We start from the raw sequence: 24996 nt of genomic DNA, 5'->3' as shown, positions 1-24996 counted from the left end.
TGAACTCAAATATATTCTATCTTCTTCTTGTCTAATATACTTCTTCGTTTACGATCGGGAACTAAACGACTCGGGTTCAACTACTAAACTGAGATCGTATCAGGAGTGAATTTTTTTCTTGTGAGAGAATTTGTGAGGTTTTTGTGGTGAGGAAATTTTCTTATTTTAATCATCATGTCTAGGAGTCTGGAACGTCGAGCTACAAGTGGAGGAGCTTCGAATGCCGCTGGTGGAGGAGTAAACCTTCAACCAAGAAGAAATGGTCCTGAAGGTGGAGTGTCCATTCTTCAAATTCAAGCAATTGTGCGAGAAATTTCCCGATTGTTCCAACCTCAATTCGATTCCCTCAATGAACGAATGGAACAAATGGAGGAGCGAAGTCAACGTGCGAACACCCCTCCAATCCCAAAAAGAGAGCAAGAACGTCCTTGGCAACATGCAAATGACTTATACGAACCAAGTGACGTAGAAAGTGAACAAGGTTCGCGACAAAGTGCAAGGCGACGAGGCCAACGAGCACGGGGACAAAGAGATCGAGAGCAGCCTGATGATGACTTAAAGAACATTAAGATGGCGATTCCTGCTTTTCAAGGAAGGTCGGATCCTGAAGCCTACCTTGAATAGGAGAAGAAGGTTGAATTAGTCTTCGAGTGTCATAACTACTCAGAGAGCAAGAAGGTTAAATTGGCTGCTATAGAATTTTCCGACTATGCCATAATATGGTGGGATCAACTCACTTTGAGTCGAAGATGCAATGGCGAACGTCCCGTGTCTACATGGGAGGAAATGAAAGCAATAATGAGAAAACGATTTATTCCGACTTACTATCACCGGGAGTTGTATCAAAAACTCCAAAGTTTAACGCAAGGCCAACGAAGCGTGGAGGATTACTATAAGGAAATGGAAGTGGCTATGATCCGCGTTGATGTGGAGGAAGATCGAGAAGCCACCATGGCTCGATTTCTCACCGGCCTTAACCGTGAAATTGCAAACATTGTGGAACTACACCACTATGTCGAGGTCATTGATATGGTCCATATGGCCATAAAGGTTGAAAAAAAACTAAAGAGAAAAGGTACGTCACGTTCTTTCCCTAACACTTCTTCTACGTCTAGGTGGGGGCAAGGAACCAACAAATGTGACATGCCGAGTCAGAATAAAGAAGTAAACGGTGCCACCAAGTTCAACAAACCGACTGCCGAAATGAGTAAAGGAAAGATGGATGCCCAACAAAATAGATCCCGAGACATAAAGTGTTTCAAATGTCTTGGAAGGGGCCACATTGCAAGCCAATGTCCAAACCGGAATGCTATGTTTGTTCGAGATGATGGAGAGATTGAGTCTGAAAGTGAACAAGAGAATGAGGCTGTTGAACAACTCGAAGAAGAGGAAGAAGTCGAACAAGCCGAGAATGGAGAAATCTTGGTTGTGAAAAGAAGTTTTACTCTGCAAGGCATTGAAAATGAACAGCAATGCAAAAATATCTTCCATACCCGATGTCAAGTGCAAGGTAAGATTTGTTGTGTTATAATTGATGGGGGAAGTTGTACGAATGTGGCTAGGTCGATGATGGTGGAGAAACTCGGATTGACCACCACCAAACATCCCTATCCGTATAAACTCCAATGGTTTAACGATGGCAGAGAATTGAAGGTAACAAAGCAAGTGCTTATTTCTTTTTCAATCGGAAAATATCAAGATGAAGTAATGTGTGACGTTGTGCCGATGCATGCTGGGCATCTTCTTCTTGGACACCCTTGGCAATTCGATAAGCGAGCAATTCATGATGGATACACCAATCGGTTTACGTTCAAACATTTGGGACGAATGGTGACGTTAGCTCCGCTAACACCCAAACAAGTTTATGAAGATCAACTCAAAATGAGGAGTTCTATTGAAAAATAAAAAGAAAATGAGCGAGAGCAAAAAAATGAAAAGAACAAAGAAAAGAATGTAGAAAAAAAGAAAAGCAAAAAAATAAGTGATAAAAAAAAGAGAGTGAAACAAAAGAAAAAGAAAAGGAGACGAGTGATGAAAATGAAAAAAAGAGTTTGTATGTAAAAGAGAGAGAGGTTAGGAAATCGATGTTGTTAAAACAACCATTGATGGTTTTGTTGTACAAGGAAAGTTTGCTTGGTACTAACAAATTTGATGATAAGTTACCCTCTTCTGTTTTGTCTGTGTTGTAGGAATTTTGAGATGTATTCCCGGAAGAAATCCCGAGTGGGTTGCCACCTATTCGCGGAATTAAACATCAAATAGATTTGGTGCTTGGAGCCGTGATTCCAAACCATCCTACTTACCGATGCAATCCTGAAGAAACGAAGGAACTACAAAAACAAGTAAATGAACTTCTTGAGAAGGGCTATGTGCGTGAAAGCCTTAGTCCCTGCGCCGTACCTATTTTGCTTATTCCGAAGAAGGATGGAACGTGGAGGATGTGTGTAAACTGCCGTGCTATAAATAAAATAACCATCAAATATCATCATCCTATACCGCGATTAGATGATATGCTTGACAAATTGAGTGGCGCAAGTCTATTTTCAAAAATCGATCTTAAAAGCGGATATCACCAAATACGGATGCACGAGGGTGATGAGTGGAAGACTGCTTTCAAAACGAAGCATGGGCTTTACGAGTGGCTCGTTATGCCATTTGGCTTAACAAACACCCCAAGCACATTCATGAGGCTTATGAATCACGTTTTAAGACCTTTTATTGGTAGATTTTGCATAGTATATTTCGATGATATATTGATTTATAGTAATACTTTAGATGACCATGTAAAGCATTTAAAAGCTGTTTTGGAGGTTTTGATAAAAGAGACATTATATGCTAATTTGAAGAAATGCGATTTTTGTACTAACAGAATTATGTTTTTAGGATTCGTTGTTAGCTCGGAGGGCCTTGAAGTTGATCAAGAGAAGGTCAAGGCGATCCAAGAATGGCCCTGTCCGACGAATGTCTCCCAAGTTCGAAGTTTCCATGGATTAGCAAGCTTTTACCGTCGATTCGTGCCAAACTTCAGCACCTTAGCTGCACCCTTGACTGGGGTCATCCGTAAGAACTCTAATTTTGTATGGGGAGAGGAACATGAAAGTCATTCTTAAAAATTAAAGATTGTTTAACTCATGCACCATTACTAGCATTGCCCAATTTTGATAAAACTTTCGAGTTAGAATGTGATGCATCAGGTTTAGGTATTGGAGCCGTGTTGATGCAAGATGGATGCCCTATCGCGTATTTTAGTGAGAAACTCAATGGTGCTGCCGTAAACTACCCGACGTAAGACAAGGAGCTCTATTCGTTGATTCGAGCCTTAGAAACGAGGCAGCACTATCTTTGGCCCAAAGAATTGTAATTCACACCGATCACGAGTCCTTGAAGTATTTGAAAGGGCAACACAAGTTGAACAAGTGGAACGCTAAGTGGGTAGAATTTCTCGAATCTTTTCCCTACGTTATTAAATATAAGAAAGGTAAGGAAAACGTAGTGGCTGATGCACTATCTAGAAGGTATGCGTTGTTAAATATTTTGGATGCTAAGTTGATGGGGTTTGTATTTCTTAAAGATCTATATGTCAACGATACTGACTTTGGTGAATTCTTTAGGCTATCCGCAAAGGGAGCCTATGAGAAGTACTATCAACATGATGGGTAATTATTCTGAGAAGGAAAGCTTTGTATACCCCAGGGGTCCGTTTGAGAGGTGTTGATTGAAGAAGCTCATAGTGGTGGATTAATGAGGCACTTTGGAGTTGCCAAGACTTTAGCCACTCAACGAACACTTCTTTTGGCCTAAGATGCGACGAGATGTTGAACGTTTTTGTAATCGATGCATTACATGCAAGCGGGCTAAGCCACGAATTAAGCCCCACGGTTTGTATACGCCATTGCCCATTCTCGAAACCCTTTGGTCTGATATCTCAATGGATTTTGTGCTAGGTTTACCAATGAGTAAAAATGGCTGAGATTCGAATTTGTAGTTGTGGATAGGTTTTCTAAAATGGCACACTTCATAGCATGTCATAAAACTGATGATGCCGTTAATATTGCTAACTTATTTTTCAAAGAAGTGGTTAGGTTGCATGGCATGCCTAGGACGATTGTGTCTGACCGAGACGCAAAATTTCTTAGCCATTTTTGGAGAACATTATGGGGGTGCCTTGGAACCAAGCTACTATTTTCTACCACTTGCCATCCGCAAACGGACGACCAAACCGAAGTGGTCAACTGAATTTTGTCTACATTGCTTCGAGTTATCATTCGGAAAAATTTGAAGGCTTGGGAAGATTGTATACCGCATGTGGAGTTTGCGTATAATCGAGCTGTTCACTCAGCTACCAAACTTTCTCCTTACAAAATTGTTTATGGTTTCAATCCGTTAACACCACTTGATTTGATGCCATTGCCTTCTAACCAACTCGTGCATGTAGATGGAAAACGCAAGGCTGATTACATCAAGCAATTGCACCAACGAGTTTGAGACAACATTGAGGCTAAGACCAAGAAATATGAACAATAAGCTAACAAAGGTCGTAAGCGTGTTGTGTTCGAGCCGGGAGACTGGGTTTGGGTGCACATGTGCAAGGAAAGATTTCCTACGCAAAGACGATCTAAGCTCCTTCCGAGAGGAGATGGACCATTTCAAGTCCTTGAACGAATTAACGATAATTCTTATAAGCTGGACTTGCTAGGTGAATACAACGTTAGTGCAAGCTTTAACGTTTCTGATTTATCTCCGTTTGATGCAGATTGCGATTTGAGGACAAATCGTTCTGAAGAGGAGGGGAATAATGTGAGCTCGCCTATGAACAACGTAGAGCTCGAACAAGAAGCTATCAAACTACCCATTGGTCTGATAATGTGAGCTAGAGCTAAACAATTCAAGGACGCTATTTCAGCAATGGTGGAACGAATTATGGAAAATGGTAGCAAAGAATTCAAAAACGAGCTCAACATGTTCAATTTTTGGGAAGCTAAATTTCGTTCTACCTAATAAAATTTGCTGCTGGAATTTTTAGACAATTTAAATTAAGCATTTAAATAAGTTTTACTACAGCTTATAAATATGTCTTTAATTAATATAAGTGTTTAATTTGTCTTAGTTAAATTAAAGATGTCTTGATTTTATTTAGTTTGTCTAAATTAATACATGTATTAAATCATCAAATTAATTTATGTGTCATGTTTTATTAATATTTAAGTTGTCACAATGTTAATTATGATGTTTACATTATGTTTTAATTTAAGTTCAGCTGAATTTGTTTGAATTAATTAAGTTCATTTGTTTTAATTCAAGTGCAGCCGAATTTGGAGATGCATTGGCTAGATGCATGCATGTAGATTCAATGAATGTGAAGATGTATGTGCAGCTGGTTTAATGCATTGAAGCTGATTAGTTTTGGCTCTCTTCAAGGCAACTATTCGGCTAAGAGTTACAGCCAATTTATCACTCCAAGACATGGCCAATTCTCTTCTCAAGAAAGCATAAAGACGTTCACACCATGTTCAGCCATGTTCACACCATGTGGCTTTTCAAAACCGTCCATTCACACTTCCAAATGGCTGTTCAAGTTGCTATTTAATGTTGGTAATTTTTCAGCAAGAGTTTCCTCATGAATTACCTCATTAAACTCCATTAGCCGAATGTAGCTGCTGCTAATTTCCAAAGTTCATTGGAAGCTATTCCTTGGTCCCCATTCAGCCGAACCTTGAAGCAAGTTCATTCATGAATTTTAGCTAAAGATTAGTTCAATGTTTGCTTAGTTTTTAAGCTTTGAATTGTCCATTCGGTTACCGGCACTTAGGCTATAAATAGTTGCTGATTTTCTTGTAAAAGGACTTTTTTGCTAAATTTTTGAATGAACTATATTTTTGGTGAGTTAATTCACTCTCCTTATTCTCCAAAGCTCAATTGACTTATCTTCACAAGTGGCGTCAATCTGACTTTGTTTTCGAACTTATCACCCGTTGGTGTGGCGTTCTTCATACCGAAGGTTCCTATTTTGCTAAATAGAGGGTCTCGGTTTTTATTCAAATCATCCTTTTTTCTTTGAAACCTTTTAAGCCCGGGTCCTTATTTGCTAATAAGGGTTCGATCTTGTTTCATTGAATTACCTTCTTTGTTTTCCATCCATCGAATATCCCATCGATCATCCTTTACCAAACCACCTTGCTTCTTTAGCCATACAACTTTTAAAACGTAAAGGCTTGAAATCGTTTGAAGACGACATTACCTAATTTCGATCGGGAATCTATTACGACTCGTCATTTCATCCAAAATGAGCTCATACCATCAAGGCTTCTTGGGACTTATCTTTTAATTTCTTGCTGTCAATTTTTTTCTTTTAAATTCTGCTTGTGTCGATTTTATTTAATCACTTTTTTTGCTGTTCTTGTTGCGTTTCAGGCGTTCCAAAGCATTCCAAATCTGATTCGCCCTCTTCTTTACTAAAGCTCGGATCACCCCTTTTGTTCTTGTGATACGAGTCACAAAGGCCCAACCCAAGCTCAAGAAGGTGATGGGCTCAAATCAAGAAAATCAAGATTCACTTTCTTGTTTTCAAGAAAATCAAGAAACCGAATCTTGACCCAATTTTGCTGTTTGGAACGATTTTAAGAATCAAGAAAATAAAGATTTCAAATCTTGGAAATCTTGGTCCAAGAAACCGAATCTTGCACCCAAAGCGCATTGGATCTCCGTTACGAGCATCAACGAACCAATTTCAGTAGAAGATGGAATACAAGCCCAAGTTCTTGAAGGCAAGGCCCAATAAGATGATTCCAAGCCCAAACAAGAAGACAAACCATACTTACTTGAAAATCAGGCCAAATTGTCAAAGTGGCCCAATATGTAAAGTTTTATTTTTTAAATACTTAGTTTAAATTTTTATGTATATATTTAGTCCAAGAGGCCCAATTAAAAGCCCTTGGCCGAATTTCCATTTAAATATTAAAATAATTAGGAGTTTTTTTATTTTTAGTTTTCTAATTAGATTAGAAAAACACTTGAGAGGCCTATATAAAGGCTTGGCCGGCCACCTTGTTATTAACTTCTCAAATATATTAAAAATTTCAGATTTGTTTAAGTGCAGAATTCTCCTTGAGTTTTTCTCCAAGAATTCTCTCTTGAGTTTTCTTTAGAAGTTGTTTTAACAATCTTTTGATTGTGGGAGCCATCTTCAGCATTCTTCTTGCCATTGATATTCCTTTGGAGGGGAGATTAGAGCTGTTTAAAGGGAGTTGTGATATCTTTCGGGATTTCAAGGCTTCTTAGGACTTATCTTTTAATTTTTTGCTGTCAATTTTTCTCTTTTAAATTCTGCTTGTGTTGATTTTATTTAATCACTTTGTTTGTTGTTCTTGTTGCGTTTCAGGCGTTCCAAAGCATTCCAAATCTGATTCGCCCTCTTCTTTACTAAAGATCAGATCTCCCCTTTTGTTCTTGGCAGCAAAATTCATTCAAAATCCCTAAATTCCTTGTTTTTGCCAATTTCTTCTTTTCAAATTTGGGTTGTTTTGATTGCTGGAATTTTGGGGAAATTTAACTTGTTGTTTGTGTCTTTCTTTTCAGATTCGGCAGAGTGGAGTATTCTTTGGGGTTCAATTACATGTTCTTGATTCCCCAAGAACCTTTATTAACACTTATTCCTATTCTCAATTTGATTCTTTGCTGGTTTGGGGGTTTTTATTTCAGATCTGGAAATTCAAAGTTCTAGTCTTTTAATTTCTATTTCGTTTCAGATTTATTCGTTTAGAGACTCATAGGAATTTTCTCGTGACTTGGCAACTCGATCTTGGTCCGCGCGCAACCCCTATCATCTTGGCAGCAAAATTCGTTCAAAATCCCTAAATTCCTTGTTCTTGCTGATTTCATCTTTTCAGATTTGGGTTGTTTTGATTGCTGGAATTTTGGGGAAATTTAACTTGCTGTTTGTGTCTTTCTTTTCAGATTCGGTAGATTGGAGTATTCTTTGGGTTCAATTACATGTTCTTCAGCTTTCTTCTTGCGATTGATATTCTTTGGAGGGGAGATTAGAGCCGTTTGAAGGGAATTGTGATATCTTTCGGGATTTCAAGGCTTCTTAGGACTTTTCTTTATTCTTTTGCTGTTCATTCTTCTTTATTAAATTCTGCTTGTGTCGTTTTGTTGAATAATTTTGGATTAATTGTTCTTGTTTCGTTTCAGCCATTCCAAACTTCAAGATCTGATTCGGCACTTCCTTGGACATAAAGAAAAAATTTTGATTTACAAAAATCCCCCTTTTCTTGCTGTCCAATCCCTAGAACTAGTGTCCATTGATTTCGCAATTTGTTTTTAATTTAGTTGCTGTTTTGAGTTTTTTGATAGTTTCGGCTGATTGGAAGTTAATCTTGGGCTTAATGATACGATCTCAGCCCGGGATGTTTCTATTGAGCTGCCACAAGGGCCTATAACTAGGTCACGAGCTAAGAACTTTAAAGAAGCTTTGGCAAGCTATGTGGATCGAGTTTGGAGAGAACATGAAGCTGATTCCATTCTTCATGAAAGGAGTAACTGATACGAGTCACAAAGGCCTCAAATTCTCAGTGAGGTAGAATTCAGTCTTGTGAGTTCTTTAGTAGAGTTTATATCAACCAATTAAAGAGTGTATTGACCAAACTACCAAAGAATCCTAATTTGCACTAGGATGCCAAAAACTGACGAGACACCAATTGAATTGTGTTACACCGAGGAAGAATTGTGCACACGTTTAAATCCTACTAACACAAGAAACAAGAAGGTGTTAGATAGCGTAAAGGAAGAATAAAGGCAAACAAATGAAAACCTAAAGCTAAGAATCAATAAAAATTGCTGAAACCAGAAAACCCGAAAAACTACGGAGTAACTTGGCAACTTCGTTTGAGGTGTTCCCTGATACGCCCCGGCCTCGGTGATAAGAGTCGAGTCATTGATGTGACCGATCGTGAATTGGAGTAATATTAAGGTTTGTCGAAAATAGGTTAAGAAAGAGAAGATAAAGGCTCAAATTAGTTCAAAAGTGGTGATGGAATGTATTGAGGTTGATATGTGAATGAAAATAAAGTATTCAAGTTGAACCAACACAATATAAGTGTGTTAACCCAGGACTTATGTGAATACTTAGGTATGTTTGTATGGATGGAAAATGAATAAATTGGAACCTCGACCCGCTATCAAAGATGACAAGAACCTCGGTATAATTTGAACGCCACACTTTGGGTACAAAGTGATAAGTTCGGAAAGAAAGACGGGTTGACGCCACAAGGGTTACTTGATAAGTCAGACGAGTCTTTGGAGAACAATGAGAGTTGAAAACAAACTCGCAAAGTAATCAGATATCATATAAGATTCAAAAGTATATTGTCTAACCTTAAAACGAATACAAAGCAAGCTATTTATAGTCTAAGAAGTACCCAGTCGAATGGTCACAATAAACAGATTTTAAATGAACTTAATTAATAAACTAAAAAGCTTTAAGAACTAAATTCAATCTTTTGAAGATTCCTAGACCTTGGAAACGGCAATGGCATCTCAAATCCTTAATTTCCTTCAATAAATCAGCCTTGGAAATTCAGAAGGTCGGCAGCAGCATAAGTGACGTCTTGGGCACACAAAACAGCTCCTAAATGCTTTCATTCAGCTTAAATGAGCTAGAATAAATTTGCAAGTCCTTTGGTGTGTTCTAGGCCTAGGAGACGGCAATAGACATTCAGCTTTGGAACCTTAAGAAAGCTTTAATGCTTCTTGGGAGTATGAAACGTCAGCCTTGGTTAATTAAGCAACAAGCATGCTTATGGTCGAATGGTCACTTGGAAATTCCCCAAACAGCAGCTCTTTGCTGTACCCGAAGCAATACCAGCTGGAATTGAATGCTTTAAGCATTGGTCTCCACGAAAAGGAAGAAAGAATGAACCAGCTACCTTTAATGTTGTTCAATAACGTCCCCCCTAGCATGCTGGACACTCTTTAACTAATTGTTTTTGCAGCATGTTTTCATTAATGCCTTCCATGCACCAAGCACACATTAAATTCGGTAGCATCTTCTTTAATGCATTCCAGCATCTCATTGAATGGCCGTTCATTGCATGTGGAATAGCTGATACGCCCTCGCCTCATTTTCGAATTGAGTCGTAGAGATTGCCTGTTCGTGAATTAGGAGTAAATTGGAAGCTTTACAAAATAGGCCAGAAGAAAAGGATTATTTGGGCTCAAAAGAGTTGGTTGGTTTAGGAAATAAATCAGAAATAATAAAAGCAATTTTGGCTAAGGATTCGGAAGCCGAACTAACACAATAGGAGTGTGTTAACCTGTAACTTAGGAGAATGCTTAGGTTGGTAAGGTGTGGATGGATGGTTGGTTGAATGGATAAAACTTCGACCCGCTATCAAAAAAATGATAGGAACCTTAGTATGAATCGAACGCCACACTTTTGGGATTAAAGTGATAAGTTCGGGTAGAAACAAAAACAAGTTTGACGCCACAAAGAAGTTTGATAAGTCTCACAAGTTTTTTGGAGAATAACGAGAGTTGAAAACAACCTCACAATTTAGCAAAGCTATCAAATTGTTCATTAACCTCCAAAATGTGAATTACATGGTCTATTTATTGGTGGACTAAGGCAAATTGAATAGCCTATTAATCGATTCTTATGCCTTAAGTTTCTATAGGAAACTTCCTAGAAATTTCCCAAATACATTGATGAACAAAAATCAATCTTATCCTTCTAGAAGAGATGATTCTATTGGCCCTTTAATGATGATAATTCACATTCAACTAATGTTTTAAAATAGCTTAATTGTCGCTATGGAGAAGAGAAATGGACAGACTTCAAAATTATGCTTCTTTGGTCGAATATGAGTAGCCACCAAGTGAATTGGCTGTTGGAATTTATGAGGCACTCTTTCGCCATTGCTCTCCACGAAATTGACCCTTGGAGAAGCTCAAAATATCGACTTGAAGTCCATTGAGCTTGCACGAAAAGTCATTTGAAACACAAGGTAGTTGCACTTTAAATGCCGTCCATGCATGTGCCCAAATACATGCTCCTTCTTTATGAGCTTCCTTTGCCATTAAGCTAGTGAAAACATCAAATAAATGTGGTTAAGGCAAGTTTAATACTCATGAAATCAGCAAGAATGGACATATTAAAATTTCAAGCACATTAATTCGGCTAAGACAAATTAATTAGCGACCACTAATAAATTTGTCTTAGTCAAGACACATTAAAACTTTGTAATTAAACTAAACACATTTAATTTATGACTTAATATGGACATATTAAAGGCATGTACTAATATAAAACATATTTAATAAGTGAATTAAAATGTCCGATTAAGACACATTTATTTAATTAAATGATTTGAGTGATTCTAAACTAACACAACTAATTAAATTTATTGAAAATAAATTTAATCACTCCTTGAACTAATTAAGTGCGAATTGAGTGAATTGTCGACACGAGCTAAAATCACTTGTAGGATGGTGCTAATCAAGCTAGTTGATTTGGGCGTTTTAGGTGCAATCAACCCATCATTCCACAATCGAGCAATATAGCTTGCTACGGCATCTTGGAACTTCTTGGCACGTGCTCGAGTGATTGGTCCCAAAGGCAACTCCATGGATTCGGCACCTATCTTCATGGGCGAGCTTATATCAGCAGCCTTTAATTCCTGTCTTTGCTTATCTTTAAATGCCGTTCCTTGCACGTAGAACAGCTCCTTAAATGCATGTCTCCTTTGCCATTAAGTTAGCCGAATTCAATTCCTACAGACAACAATTAAATTCGGTCAATACATATTAATACCTGCACATTAAGAACATTTAATCATCAAGACCTATAACAATAAAATTAATTTGGACATAAATTCAACCTCATTAAATTTAAATTTCATTTAATACATAATTAACTCATGCATGAAACAAAACAAGTTAATTAACATATTAATTTAATTTGGACAATAAGAACAACAATAAATTCGTCACTTTTAAAGAACTTAAGACACATTTAATACTACTCTTTAATTAATTTGAAACTAATAAAAACATCAATAAATTCAGCATATTAAATAGATGGAATAAATAAAACACAATCAATTAAACTCAAAAATTATTAAAGATGTTCAGATTTAAACAAATTAATTTACTAACACTTATTTGAGCTGAATTAAATAAATAAACTAACTTAGTCAATTTATTTCAGCAAATTAAATTAAATGAGCTAGAGAGCTAATAACGAGCTCAATGAGCTGAATTGAGCTCGAATGAGCTGACTTGAGCTCGAATGAGCTAATTTGAGCTCGAATGAACTAAAAAAATAAGCTTCATCTTGCACTTGGGCCCCTCGTTTTTAGGCCAAACTCGACGGCGTTGGGTTGTGACATTACATGATGCGATCGGGATCGCATCATACCCTCCCTCTTGAAGACGATTTGTCCTCAAATCGGGCCACTTGCTCGAAAAAAAAGTTTTCAATATCTCGAACCCTTTTGTTCATGACCCGAATAGAATCATTTCCAAAACTTTGAAAATCACAAATGGTTCGAGAAGAAATTGAATTATCTCCACGCCCTCCCTCTTTTAGAGGGAACCATTCCGAAGTGTCACCTACACGAGAATGGAATAAGTTAGGGACACTAAAAATTATAAACACAAGTGATCTTTTCAAATTCTTATTCAAAATTGGGATGCTTAACCCAATGCCAGGATCAAAAATGAAGATCGGCCTTACCTTGCCACAATGAATCAAAAAGTTAATAGATAGAAACAAACTTGAACCACAATTCAGTCGAAAAGCATAATCTCGAAGGTCAGAATTACAAAATCCAAACCCTTTTAACAAGAACAAAGAATAATAATCTCCAGGGTAAAAAACAAAGCTTCCTTTTGTCATTTCAATTTGATTCTCACCTTGGCTTGACATCAACTTAGGAATATATATCCCGGGTTTAAAAACGCGATTTTCATTGGTCGTTTCACGACGCAACAAAAATTTCTTCTTCACCAAGACATCACACATGTCAAGCAAATAAGATTTAGGCATACATACATTCGAGCAATCAAACCCTTCATATTTCATTCACACAAGTAAACATGGAAATTTCATACCACAAATTAGATAATTCACATGATCAACACAAGCAAACAAATTAAATGTCAACTTCTTATCACACAAGTCCAAATTTCGTTTGTATTGTTTTAATCTTGCTTTATCATCGAACTTGTAAACATCAAACATATCATGAGAAAAACTCTTCAATCCATCATCCAAATCAAACTCATCACCAATCAAAAATTGATACTTAGACAAATCAGGATAGGAAAGTCTTTTACTAACTAAGTCTTCGGCAATCTCACCATTATCATGCATATGAATTTGTTGAAGCTCGACTAACATAGAACCCTTACCATGCTTACCTTTAAGCACTTGTGGACTAGGGTCATCTACGATCTTACCTTTCTCGACTAATTGAAATCGTCTCTCCTCAGAAAAGTATTGAAGTTGAAATTGATCAATAGAATTTTGAGAAACCTGAAAAGTAGAATCAATACAAGGAAAACTCATAGGATGGTTAGTAAAAACACTTCTTTCTTGTTCACTTTCATTCTTTTCGCTTATTTCTTTTTCCAACTCATTTTCAAATCCTCTTTCTTTTACCATATCACTCATTTCTTTTGCACTCTCGTTTCTTTCTTCAATCTCACTCTCTTTTTCAGTTTTCTTTTCTTTTTCACACTCGTTTTTATTCTCAATCTCATTTTCAATTTTCTTTTCTATCTCACACTCATATTCTTTTTCTTTCATTTCCTTTTCTTTTTCATTTTCTCGCTCCCACTTTTTTTCTTTTTCTTTTTCACATGATGTTTTGATTTCATTACAAAATAAAAAATTATCAGAATGAGAAACCTTTCGTTGAGAATAAGAAAAGGATTCTTCATACAAATGACAATCATCTTTTTGTAATAAATCTTTCGTAGCCGAGTACCTTGACACTCTTGTAACACGTTCGCCTTCGCGTAGATAATCCTTCGTAGATGAACACCTTGATGCACTTGAAGAGAGATATCTTCTTTCTCGGGTATCATCTTAAAAAACTTCATTCTCAAAACTTCCTTCTTTTCTACTCAAATTCTTTGATGAGTAGTAATCTTGGTATGAATCTCTTCTTGAGTAGGAATCATGAAAATCTCTTCTCACCAAGTTATTGGATGTTTTTCTCCATGATGATCTTGTTTTCGTCTCTTGACTTGAAGAGATTCTTTCCCGTTGGAATCGTTCATCCAACTTCTTCAATCGCTCTTTAATCAGTTCCAATTTTCTTTGAAGCATTTGACCCACCTCGTGAATAATCGTTTGATATGTTGGGTCGATCAGAACATCGCCATATTCTTCACCATCAATCCCTTCAAAACTTCTTGGCATCATATTTAATCACACAACAAAACTCACACTTCTCTCACAAAGAAAATTCACACAATTTGGCTTTTACTTCTCTCGAATGGTCTCACCAATCGCTCTTGCCTTTTTCCACTCGATTTTCGCCTCTTGAAGTTCTCCACAAACTAGGTCGACAAATCAATACCGTTTGGCGTCGGCTTACAAAATTGATTTGGCTTGGTGGGTAATGATGTCGAAAATGGTAGGCTATCAAACAAAATAGAAATGGTTAAGTGTGGCTATATAGATATGGTCCTTCGGGCAACAAGCAATGCTTTTACAATCCAAATATGAACTTTTCTTTTTCTTTAATTCCAAATTTTTTTTCAATACTGAATACTATATAAAAAATTGAATACAAATAATAATTAATTTTTTTTTTCAAATTTTTTTTGAATTTTTTTTCGAATTTTTTTTACAATCTCGTAATACCGAAAACGACGATTCTTACTCCGATTCAGCTAGCTCTGATACCAAATGATATGCCTCGGCCTCGGTGATGAGAGTCGAGTCATTGATGTGCCCGATCGTGAATTGGAGTAATATTAAGGTTTGTCGAAAATAGGTTAAGAAAGAAACGATAAAGGCTCAAATTAGTTCAAAAGTGGTGATGGAATGTATTGAGGTTGATATGTGAACGAAAATAAAGTATTCAAGTTGAACCAACACAATATAAGTGTGTTAACCCAGGACTTATATGAATACTTACGTATGTTTGTATGGATGGAAAATGAATAAATTGGAACCTCGACCCGCTATCAAAGATGACAGGAACCTCGGTATAATTTGAACGCCACACTTTGGGTACAAAGTGATAAGTTCGGAAAGAAAGACGGGTTGACACCACAAGGGTTACTTGATAAGTCAGACGAGTCTTTGGAGAACAATGAGAGTTGAAAACAAACTCACAAAGTAATCAGATATCATATAAGATTCAAAAGTATATTGTCTAACCTTAAAATGAATACAAAGCAAGCTATTTATAGTCTAAGAAGTACCCAGTCGAATGGTCACAATAAACAGATTTTAAATGAACTTAATTAATAAACTAAAAAGCTTTAAGAACTAAATTCAATCTTTTGAAGATTCCTAGACCTTGGAAACGGAAATGGCATCTCAAATCCTTAATTTTCGTCAATAAATCAGCCTTGGAAATTCAGACGGTCTGCAGCAGCATAAGTGATGTCTTGGGCACACAAAACAGCTCCTAAATGCTTTCATTCAGCTTAAATGAGCTAGAATAAATTTGCAAGTCCTTTGGTGTGTTCTAGGCCTAGGAGACGGCAATAGACATTCAGCTTTGGAACCTTAAGAAAGCTTTAATGCTTCTTGGGAGTATGAAACGTCAGCCTTGGTTAATTAAGCAACAAGCATGCTTATGGTCGAATGGTCACTTGGAAATTCCCCAAACAAGACTCTTTCTGTGTGCATTCAAGCAATACCAATTTGGAATTGAATGCTTTAAGCATTGGTCTCCACGAAAAGGAAGAAAGAATGAATCAGCTACCTTTAATACTGTTCAATAACGTCCCCCCTAGCATGCTGGACACTCTTTAACTAATTGTTTTTGCAGCATGTTTTCATTAATGCCGTCCATGCATGATAGAGTAACGCGCGCGGACCAAGATCAAGTTGCCAAGTCACGAGGAAACTCCTACGAGGCTCTAGACGAACAGATCTGAAAACAAAAAAATAAAGAATCGAATTAAAACAAATCAGATCTGTAATTAAATTCCCAAATTCAATTAAATGAGCAGCAAGGAACAAAGAACGAATGAATAGATGTCTTCGAAGTTCAAGAAGATGAAATCGAACTCCAATAGTGAAATCCCAAAAGCCGAATCTGCCCAAGAACACCAAAACAGTAAGTAAATTAAAACAATCAAATTTTTTAATGGAAGATTAGGAATTTGGGGTGGCAAAAAGAAAAGAAAGAAATTGATGAAATTGAACGATTCAAGAAGTGAATTTAAAATGCGATTCGGTCCAATTGAACACCCAAGATGAATTGCCCAAATTTCAGCAACCAAAAGAACTCCAAACAGATTATGACCCAATCGGCCAAACCCTAAAATTTGGGGATTTGAGAACGACTTCTTGCTGCCAATGAATGATGACTTAATTTGATTCTTTGAGTTGATTATGGCTGGAAAAACACAAGAAGAACAACAAACAAATGAGATAAAGAATCGACACAAGAGAAATTAAATAAAGAAAACGAAACAGCAAGAAATAAAAGATAAGTCCTAAAGATCCTTGAAATCCCAAAAGATTTCACAAATCTCTTCAAATGGCTCTAATCTCCCCTCCAATGAATATCAATGGCAAGAAGAAGGTTGAAGATGGCTCCCACAATCCAAAGATTGTTAAAACAGCTTCTAAAGAAAGCTCAAGATAGAATTCTTGGAGAAAAACCCCAAAGAAAATTCTGCACTCAAACAAATCTGGAATTTGATAAAAAAATAATAATGAGATGTGTTTTTACAAAGGGTGGCCGGCCAATGCTTATATAGGCCTCCAACAAATCCTAATCTAATTAGAAAACTTAAAATTTAAACCTAATTAAGAGAATAATAGGAAATTTGGTGGCCACTTAAAAAAATTTTGGGCGAAATTTAACATGTATCTTTCCTAGAGCCTAAAAATTAAATTAACAATTCAAATGTTTACAAATTGGGCCCTTTGACATTTTTGGCCTGATTTTCAACTAAATATGCATAGATTTCTTGATTAGGCTGGAATTTGCTTATTGGGCCTCGCCTTCAAGAATTTGGGCTCGTGATCCATCTCCTTCCGAAATTGGGTTGTTGACGCTCGTAATGGAGATCCAATGCATTTTGGCTGCAAGATTTGGTTTCTTGGACCAAGATTTCCAAGATTTGAGATCTTAATTTTCTTGATTCTTGAAATCTCTTCGAACAGCAAAATTGGGCCAAGATTCGATTTCTTGATTTTCTTGAAAACAAGAAAGTGAATCTTGATTTTCTTGTTCTCTCGTGTATACATCTAAGGCCTTTCTAACAAACTCTTGAATGATCCCATTTAGTTTGGATCGCATTTGTCGGGCCTTTGATCTCGTTATTGGGCCTTGTGGCAATTTGAGCCCATCACTTTCTTGAACTTGGGTTGGGCCTTTGTGACTCGTATGATTCCCCCCTTCCTCAAAAAGATTCATCCTCGAATCTGGAAAATCAAATGGGGATAAGTCAGCCACATTAAAAGTAGAACTTACATTGTACTCACCAGGTAGATCAAATTTATAGGCGTTGTCGTTGATCCTCTCGAGTACTTGGAAAGGCCCAGTGCCCCTGGGGTCCAACTTGGTTTTTCTTTTAGTAGGAAATCGTTCTTTCCTCAAATGGACCCCAACCCAATCTCCGGGTTCTAGTACAACGCGCTTGCGCCCCTTGTTTGCTTTGTTGGTGTTGGCATAATTTGTTTTGGCTATTCGTTGCCTAGCCTTCTCATGTAGGGATTTTACCAACTCAGCTTTCTGTTCTTCATCTAAATTAATAATGTGTTCAAGAGGGAGTGGCGCAAGATCAAGTACTGTTAGTGGGTTAAAGCCATAAACAAGTTCAAATGGAGAATAACCTGTTGTAGAATGAATAGATCTATTATATGCAAATTCAACAAATAGTAGGCATTCTTCCCAATTTCTAATGTTCTTTCCCACAACAGCTCGTAATAAAGTCCCTAAGACTCGATTAACTACTTCAGTTTGACCATCAGTTTGGGGGTGACATGTAGTAGAATAAAGTAATTTAGTACCAAGCTTACCCCACAATACCTTCCAAAAGTGGCTAAGGAATTTGACATCTCTATCAGAAACAATTGTTTTAGGGATGCCATGAAGTCTTACCACCTCTTTAAAGAATAAGTCTGCCACATGTGTAGCATCATCTGTTTTGTGACAAGAAATAAAATGTGCCATCTTTGAAAACCTGTCAACAACAACAAATATACTATCTCTTCCTTTCTTAGTTCGAGGCAAACCTAAAATAAAATCCATGGATAAATCTACCCAAGGTGAAGTAGGAATCGGTAGAGGAGTGTAAAGGCCATGAGGCATTACCTTAGATTTTGCTTGTTTGCATGTAATGCACTTGGAACATACCTTTTCCACATCCTTCTTCATATGTGGCCAATGAAAGTGTTCTTGCAAGATATCTAGTGTTTTGGCCACTCCAAATGTCCCATTAAACCCCTACTATGGGCCTCATGAATCAATAAGTCTCTCATGGAACACTTTGGTATGCATAACCTGTTCATACGAAAGAGAAAGCCATCTACAAGATAAAATTTTTCAAAAGTAGTATGTCCGCAATTCTTATAGATATGGCTGAAATCAGTATCATCATCATATAATTCTTTAATGTGTTCAAACCCTAAGACTTTAGCATTCAATGTAGTCATTAAAGCATATCATCGAGACAAAGCATCTGCAACTACATTATCTTTACCTGTTTTATATTGTATCACATTAGGAAATGTTTCAATGAATTCTACCCATCGGGCATGCCGTTTACTCAACTTACCTTGTCCCTTTAACCATTTAAGGGATTCATGATCTGTATGTATGACAAATTCATTGGGCAGCAAATAATGTTGCCATACTTGAAGTGCACAAACTAACACTAATAGTTCTTTGTCATAAGTCGAGTAGTTTAACTGTGCACCATTTAATTTTTCACTAAAATAAGCGATGGGTTGCTTATCCTGCATTAAAACGGCGTTGATTCCAATTCCTGAAGCATCACACTCAAGTTCAAAAGTTTTAGCAAAATCAGGTAATTTAAGCAAAGGAGCAGAACATAACTTAGCTTTTAGAGTTTGAAAGGCCTTTTCTTAGGTTTCACCCCATTTGAAACCCACTGATTTCTTTATAACCTCTGTCAATGGGGCAGCAATAGTAGAGAAATCTTTCACAAATCATCTATAAAAACTAGCTAAACCATGGAAAGATCTCACCTTAGTTACCGATTTAGGAGTCGGCCACTCCTTAATTGCCTTGACTTTGTCTTCGTCGACATGAATACATTGAGAACTAACTATGAAACCTAAGAATATTAGTTTTTCACAACAGAATATGCATTTATCAAGGTTGGCAAATAATTTTTCAGCTCGCAGAATATCCAAAACGGTTCGAACATGGAAAACATGATCATCTAATGACTTCGAGTAAATTAAAATATCATCAAAGTAAACTACTACAAATTTACCCAAGCGAAGCCTTAAAACATGATTCATTAATCTCATAAATGTACTAGGTGCATTAGTAAGGCCGAAAGGCATAACTAACCATTCATACAATCCAAATTTTGTTTTAAAGGCTGTTTTCCATTCATCCCCTTCCCTCATTCGAATTTGATGATAACCGCTTTTTAAATCAATTTTAGTAAATATAACTGAAACATGTAATTCATCAAGCATATCATCAAGTCTAGGAATTGGATGTCGATACTTTACCGTTATCTTGTTGATTGGCGACAATCAACACACATATGAAACGTACCATCTTTCTTTGGTACCAATAAGACAGGAACAACACAAGGGCTTAGGCTTTCACGAATGTACCCTTTGTCTAGTAACTCCTCAACTTACTTTTGCAATTCTTTTGTATCATCGGGATTGCATCTATAGGCTGGTCGATTCAGAATTGAAGCTCCGGGTACTAAGTCAATTTGATGTTCAATCCCTCGTAAAGGTGGTAAACCTTTAGGGGCCTCACTAAAAACATCCTCATAATCCTGCAAAAGAGACTGAAACACACTAGGCAAATTTTCATTAACGTTAGATAAAGATAAATAATTTTGCCTAAACTCACAAGGATACAAGGCTGTTTGTTGAGTAGGGCTCTCCTCATATCTTTTTTTGTTGCCAAAAGATTTTTTTCACTCATTTTACCTCTTGAGGATTCACTCACTTTGGGCTTTTAAAATTGTGACTTTTTTCACTATTAGCCTCTTTTCTCTCTGTCTTTTGTACTTGCCCTTTCTCCCTTACCCCCTCACAAAATTTCATCATCCTCTGTTGATCTTTGTATACATCAGTGGAATTTAAAGGAGCAAAAGTGAATTTCTTACCTTTAAATACAAGGGAGTATCGATTAAGTTTACCTTCGTGTGTAACATCACGATCAAATTGCCAAGGTCGTCCAAGGAGTAAGTGTGCCGCATGCATTGGGACCACATCACGCCAAACTTCATCTTCGTAATTACCGAGCTTAAAAGTAACCAAGGACTGTTTTTGATGCGATTCAGCCCGGGTTAATCGAGTCGTTTCACGTAATTACCCGATCGTCGACGAGGAATAGTTGAGTTATCGAAAATAGGATGAAATAAGGCTAAAGATGCGGAAGTTTTCAAATGGTTTTAAAGGTTGGCTAAGGATAAAATAATAAAGATAAAATATAAGATATTCGGTGGGGATGGATAAGTGAACTTAAACACCAGAAACGATTCAACACTAAAGAGTGTCACCCCGGTTTCTATTTGGTTAAGGTGGATTTTCAGAATTGTAGAAGGGTTGAACGCCACACCAACGCAAGGTGATAAGTTCAAAAGAGAACGATAGACGCCACTAGCACGCTAAATAAGCCAGATCGAAACTCGTACGGATTTAGAGAGGAGAAAAACTCACTCTTTGAACAAAGTTCATTCAAATGATCAAAAGTCAAAAGTCCTTTTACAATGAAAATGAACAACTATTTATAGTGTTCAGCTAGGTAGCCGAATGGACAAAACAAAGACTTAATGTCTAAGTAATTAATTAGGTTAGAAAATGCTAAAAAAAATTTGGAAATAAAAACTAAATTGCTGGAGCTAAATTCAGCTGAATTTGAAGCTCAAGGGACGATTTCTAGAAGAGCAAATGCACTTGGAGAAATGGCGTGACTAGGTTCAAACCAATTGAGCTTAAATGAGCTCATTAAAATGTAATTCTTGGTGAAAAGATACCAGCATTAAAGGTGAACGTGAACAGCCTTGAAGGTGTGAAAAGGAGTTGGAAAAGTCTTTGGAAGTGTGAACAATGATCAGCCAAATGGTCCTTGGTGTGAACTCCAAATGTGAGCGATAGGTGCTTGTTTTGGGAAGTGCATCGACCACTTTTGGAGAATGAATTTAGTTGCTCTTCTTGGCTGAATAAACACCTTGAATTATCATAAAATGAGCCATATCCATGAATCCAACCATTCATGTATTCACCATTCATGTATACTCCCATACGTTGTATTTGAACCATTCATGCACTTGGACTTTAATGCTTCTTCATGCATTCACCATCCTACAAAAAAAAACATGAACTAAATTAAGTGAAAATGTATATTTGGTGAACTAAATGGTATTAAGACAAATTAAATATAATCCAACAACCTAATTAAATTAAGCTAACACAACATAATTATAACATGTAATAAGCTGACAAGTAATTAAGAGTTGTAACTAAATTAACTAATTAACTTAAATAATTAATTTATTCCAGCAAATAAAATTAATTTAGCTAAAGAGCTAATAATGAGCTGAATTGAATTTAAACCAAGCTCAAACGAGCTGAATTAAGCTCATGTGAGCTAAAATAAAATTCAGTGAGCTGACCAAGCTAAATGGAGCTTGAGGAGCTGAATTCAAGCTGAAATCAAGGGCGTCCTTGGTTAGGGTCGTATCAGTTTTGTAACTTTTACTTCGGAACATTCATTAAGCCATTGAAGGTGATATGGCTTAGGGTGTTTGGTACAAGGCAACTTTAAAGAATCCACCAAATAGCTACTCACTACATTCGAGCAACTCCCACTATCAATAATGAGTGAACATAAGTTACCTTTAATAAAACACTGAGAATGGAAAATATTGGTCCTTTGGCTATCATCATCTTTCATTTGAATGTTAAGGGTTCGGCGAACTACAAAGCAATGGAAATCAGCAAAGTCCCCTTCCTTTGGTGGTTCAACCAACTCTTCGCCATTATCACTGTCATCCACAAGTTCTGGCATATCTGGATCTGTATTATCAGAGTCGGAAGTGTACTCACCGTTATCTTTTAGAAGAAGTAATCTCATGTTAGGGCATTCCCTACTATAATGACCACGCCCTTTGCACTTAAAGCATTCAATCTCACGAGTCCTCTTTGCACTCGAATCACCTAAATTGGGCTACTTAGAAGGTGTTTGCGTTTTAGCAGGAGCCCCTTTTTCCAATCTGATTGCTTACTTCCATTACTCAAAGAAGACTTGTTAGTAACAAAAGGGGATTTCGAACTCTTAAAATCAGAATTGGAGTTGTTACCTCGGTAATATTGTGAAGTCGAGAAGGAACCAAACCTTTGTTCCTTTAGTTGTTGCTTGATCTCAATGGCTTTATGATCTACTTCTTCCAAATCAATGTAAGTTTGTAGCCCCAATGTATTACCTATCGGCCTGTTCAAACCGTCAATAAATCGAACCATAGTTGTTTCCTCATCCTCCTCCACATTAGCTCTCTGAATAAGCATCTCCATCTCCTTAAAATATTCATCCACTGTCCTACTACCTTGAATAAGTCTTCTAAGCTTTGTTTTAATCTCCCTATAGTAGTGAGGTGGAACAAACCTTTTTCGCATAATTTGTTTCAACTCCTCCATGTCGAAATCTCACCTTCATAATTCCGATGACGATTTACCCCAAGTTGAGTCCACCAACTTAATGCATAATCTGAAAATTCCAGCGTTGCTAACGCAACTTTCTCATCATCCGGACATTTATAATACCTAAACATTAGTTCAATCTTAGATTCCCATTCACAATAAGCTTCTGGATCATTCTTACCACGAAATTGGGGAATTGTGAACATCGGTTTTGCCAAGGAGGGTTGCCCACGATCATGAAAATCAGCATCAGTTCTAGTGACACGTCGAGGACCGCGTTTATGAGTAGGAGGTGGGTTATCCCTATCTTCTGTAATTGGATCCCGATAATGAGGATCTTGATTCAATCTCACCTCATTGAAAGCGGTACTCAAGGTTCGAAGTGTGGCAGCGTGTTCATCTAATTGTTGTTGGAGTTTTTGAAACATGTCATAGACATTTTCCAAAAACCTGCAAAAATAAACACTCAACACTCAAAAATAAAAGTTAGCAAACCTCACCGTTAATCACTCAAAAAGAAAATTCAAATTCTCAATGAGGTAGAATTCAGTCTTGTGAGTCCTTTAGGAGAGTTTATATCAACCAATTAGAGAGTGGATGAACCGATCTACCAAAGAATCCTAATGTGCACTAGGATGCCAAAAACTGACGAGACACTAATTGATTCGTGTTGCACCGAGGAAGAATTGGGCACACGTTTAAATTCTACTAACACAAGAAACAAGAAGGTGTTAGATAGCGTAAAGGAAGAATTAAGGCAAACAAATGAAAACCTACAGCTAAGAATCAATAAAAATTGCTGAAAACAGAAAACCCGAAAACTGTGGAGTAACTTGACAACTTCGTTTGAGGTGTTCCCTATCTCTAAAAATCACGAAATTAAATATGGAATGTCCTTATATATTGAATTTTTGATCTAGAAAGTTTGGGGACCAAATTCAACCTTCTGAATCTTTTTTAAAATTTTTATTGAATTTCATCTTTTTTGATTTTTTGACTTTTTTGACTGATTTTTTTGCGGGATTAATTTTTTTATATTCAATTACAGTTCCAAAAATATGTATGTAAAATTTCAGATCAATCGGACAACATTTACCCACTCAAATGAATTTTTTTTGAACAATTTTTCTGGGTAAAACTGCTGTTTGTGCTTTAAAAATTAGAGATCAGTTTAGAAATCAACCAAGAACATCCAAAACGCCCAAAATATGATACCAAATGATATAGGGTTGCGCGCAGGCCAAGATCGAGTTGCCAAGAAACTCCTACGAGGCTCCAAACGAACAGATCTGAAAACAAAAAAACAAAGAATCGAATTAAAACAAATCAGATCTGTAATTAAATTCCCAAATTCAATTAAATGAGCAGCAAGGAACAAAGAATGAATGAATAGATGTCTTCGAAGTTCAAGAAGATGAAATCGAACTCCAATAGTGAAATCCCACAAGCCAAATCTGCCCAAGAACACCAAAACAGTAAGTAAATTAAAACAATCAAATTTTTTAATGGAAGATTAGGAATTTGGGGCGGCAAAAAGAAAAGAAAGAAATTGATGAAATTGAAGGATTCAAGAAGTGAATTTAAAATGCGATTCGATCCAATTGAACACCCAAGATGAATTGCCCAAATTTCAGCAACCAAAAGAACTCCAAACAGATTAGACCCAATCGGCCAAACCCTAAAATTTGGGGATTTGAGAACGATTTCTTGCTGCCAATGAATGATGACTTAATTTGATTCTTTGAGTTGATTATGGCTGGAAAAACACAAGAAGAACAGCAAACAAATGAGATAAAGAATCGACACAAGAGAAATTAAATAAAGAAAAGCGAAACAAAGAAGAAATAAAAGATAAGTCCTAAAGATCCTTGAAATCCGAAAGATTTCACAAATCTCTTCAAACGGCTCTAATCTCCTCCAATGAATATCAATGGCAA

The 24996-nt window shown here is 36.7% G+C and overlaps 1 protein-coding gene across 1 annotated transcript; it reads left to right on the top strand.

The window, feature by feature from the left end:
* Positions 1-798: 798 nt before the first annotated feature.
* On the top strand, positions 799-4485 carry LOC105789554 (uncharacterized). Its single transcript, XM_012616925.1, has 4 exons — positions 799-1510; positions 2215-3060; positions 3147-3271; positions 4282-4485. The coding sequence occupies exons 1-4, from the start codon at positions 799-801 to the stop codon at positions 4483-4485; spliced, it is 1887 nt and encodes a 628-aa protein (XP_012472379.1).
* Positions 4486-24996: the final 20511 nt, after the last annotated feature.

Source organism: Gossypium raimondii, chromosome 11 (genome assembly GCF_025698545.1).
Source record: "Gossypium raimondii isolate GPD5lz chromosome 11, ASM2569854v1, whole genome shotgun sequence".
Taxonomy (NCBI): Eukaryota; Viridiplantae; Streptophyta; class Magnoliopsida; order Malvales; family Malvaceae; genus Gossypium; species Gossypium raimondii.
This window is presented reverse-complemented; position numbering and strand designations above follow the sequence as displayed.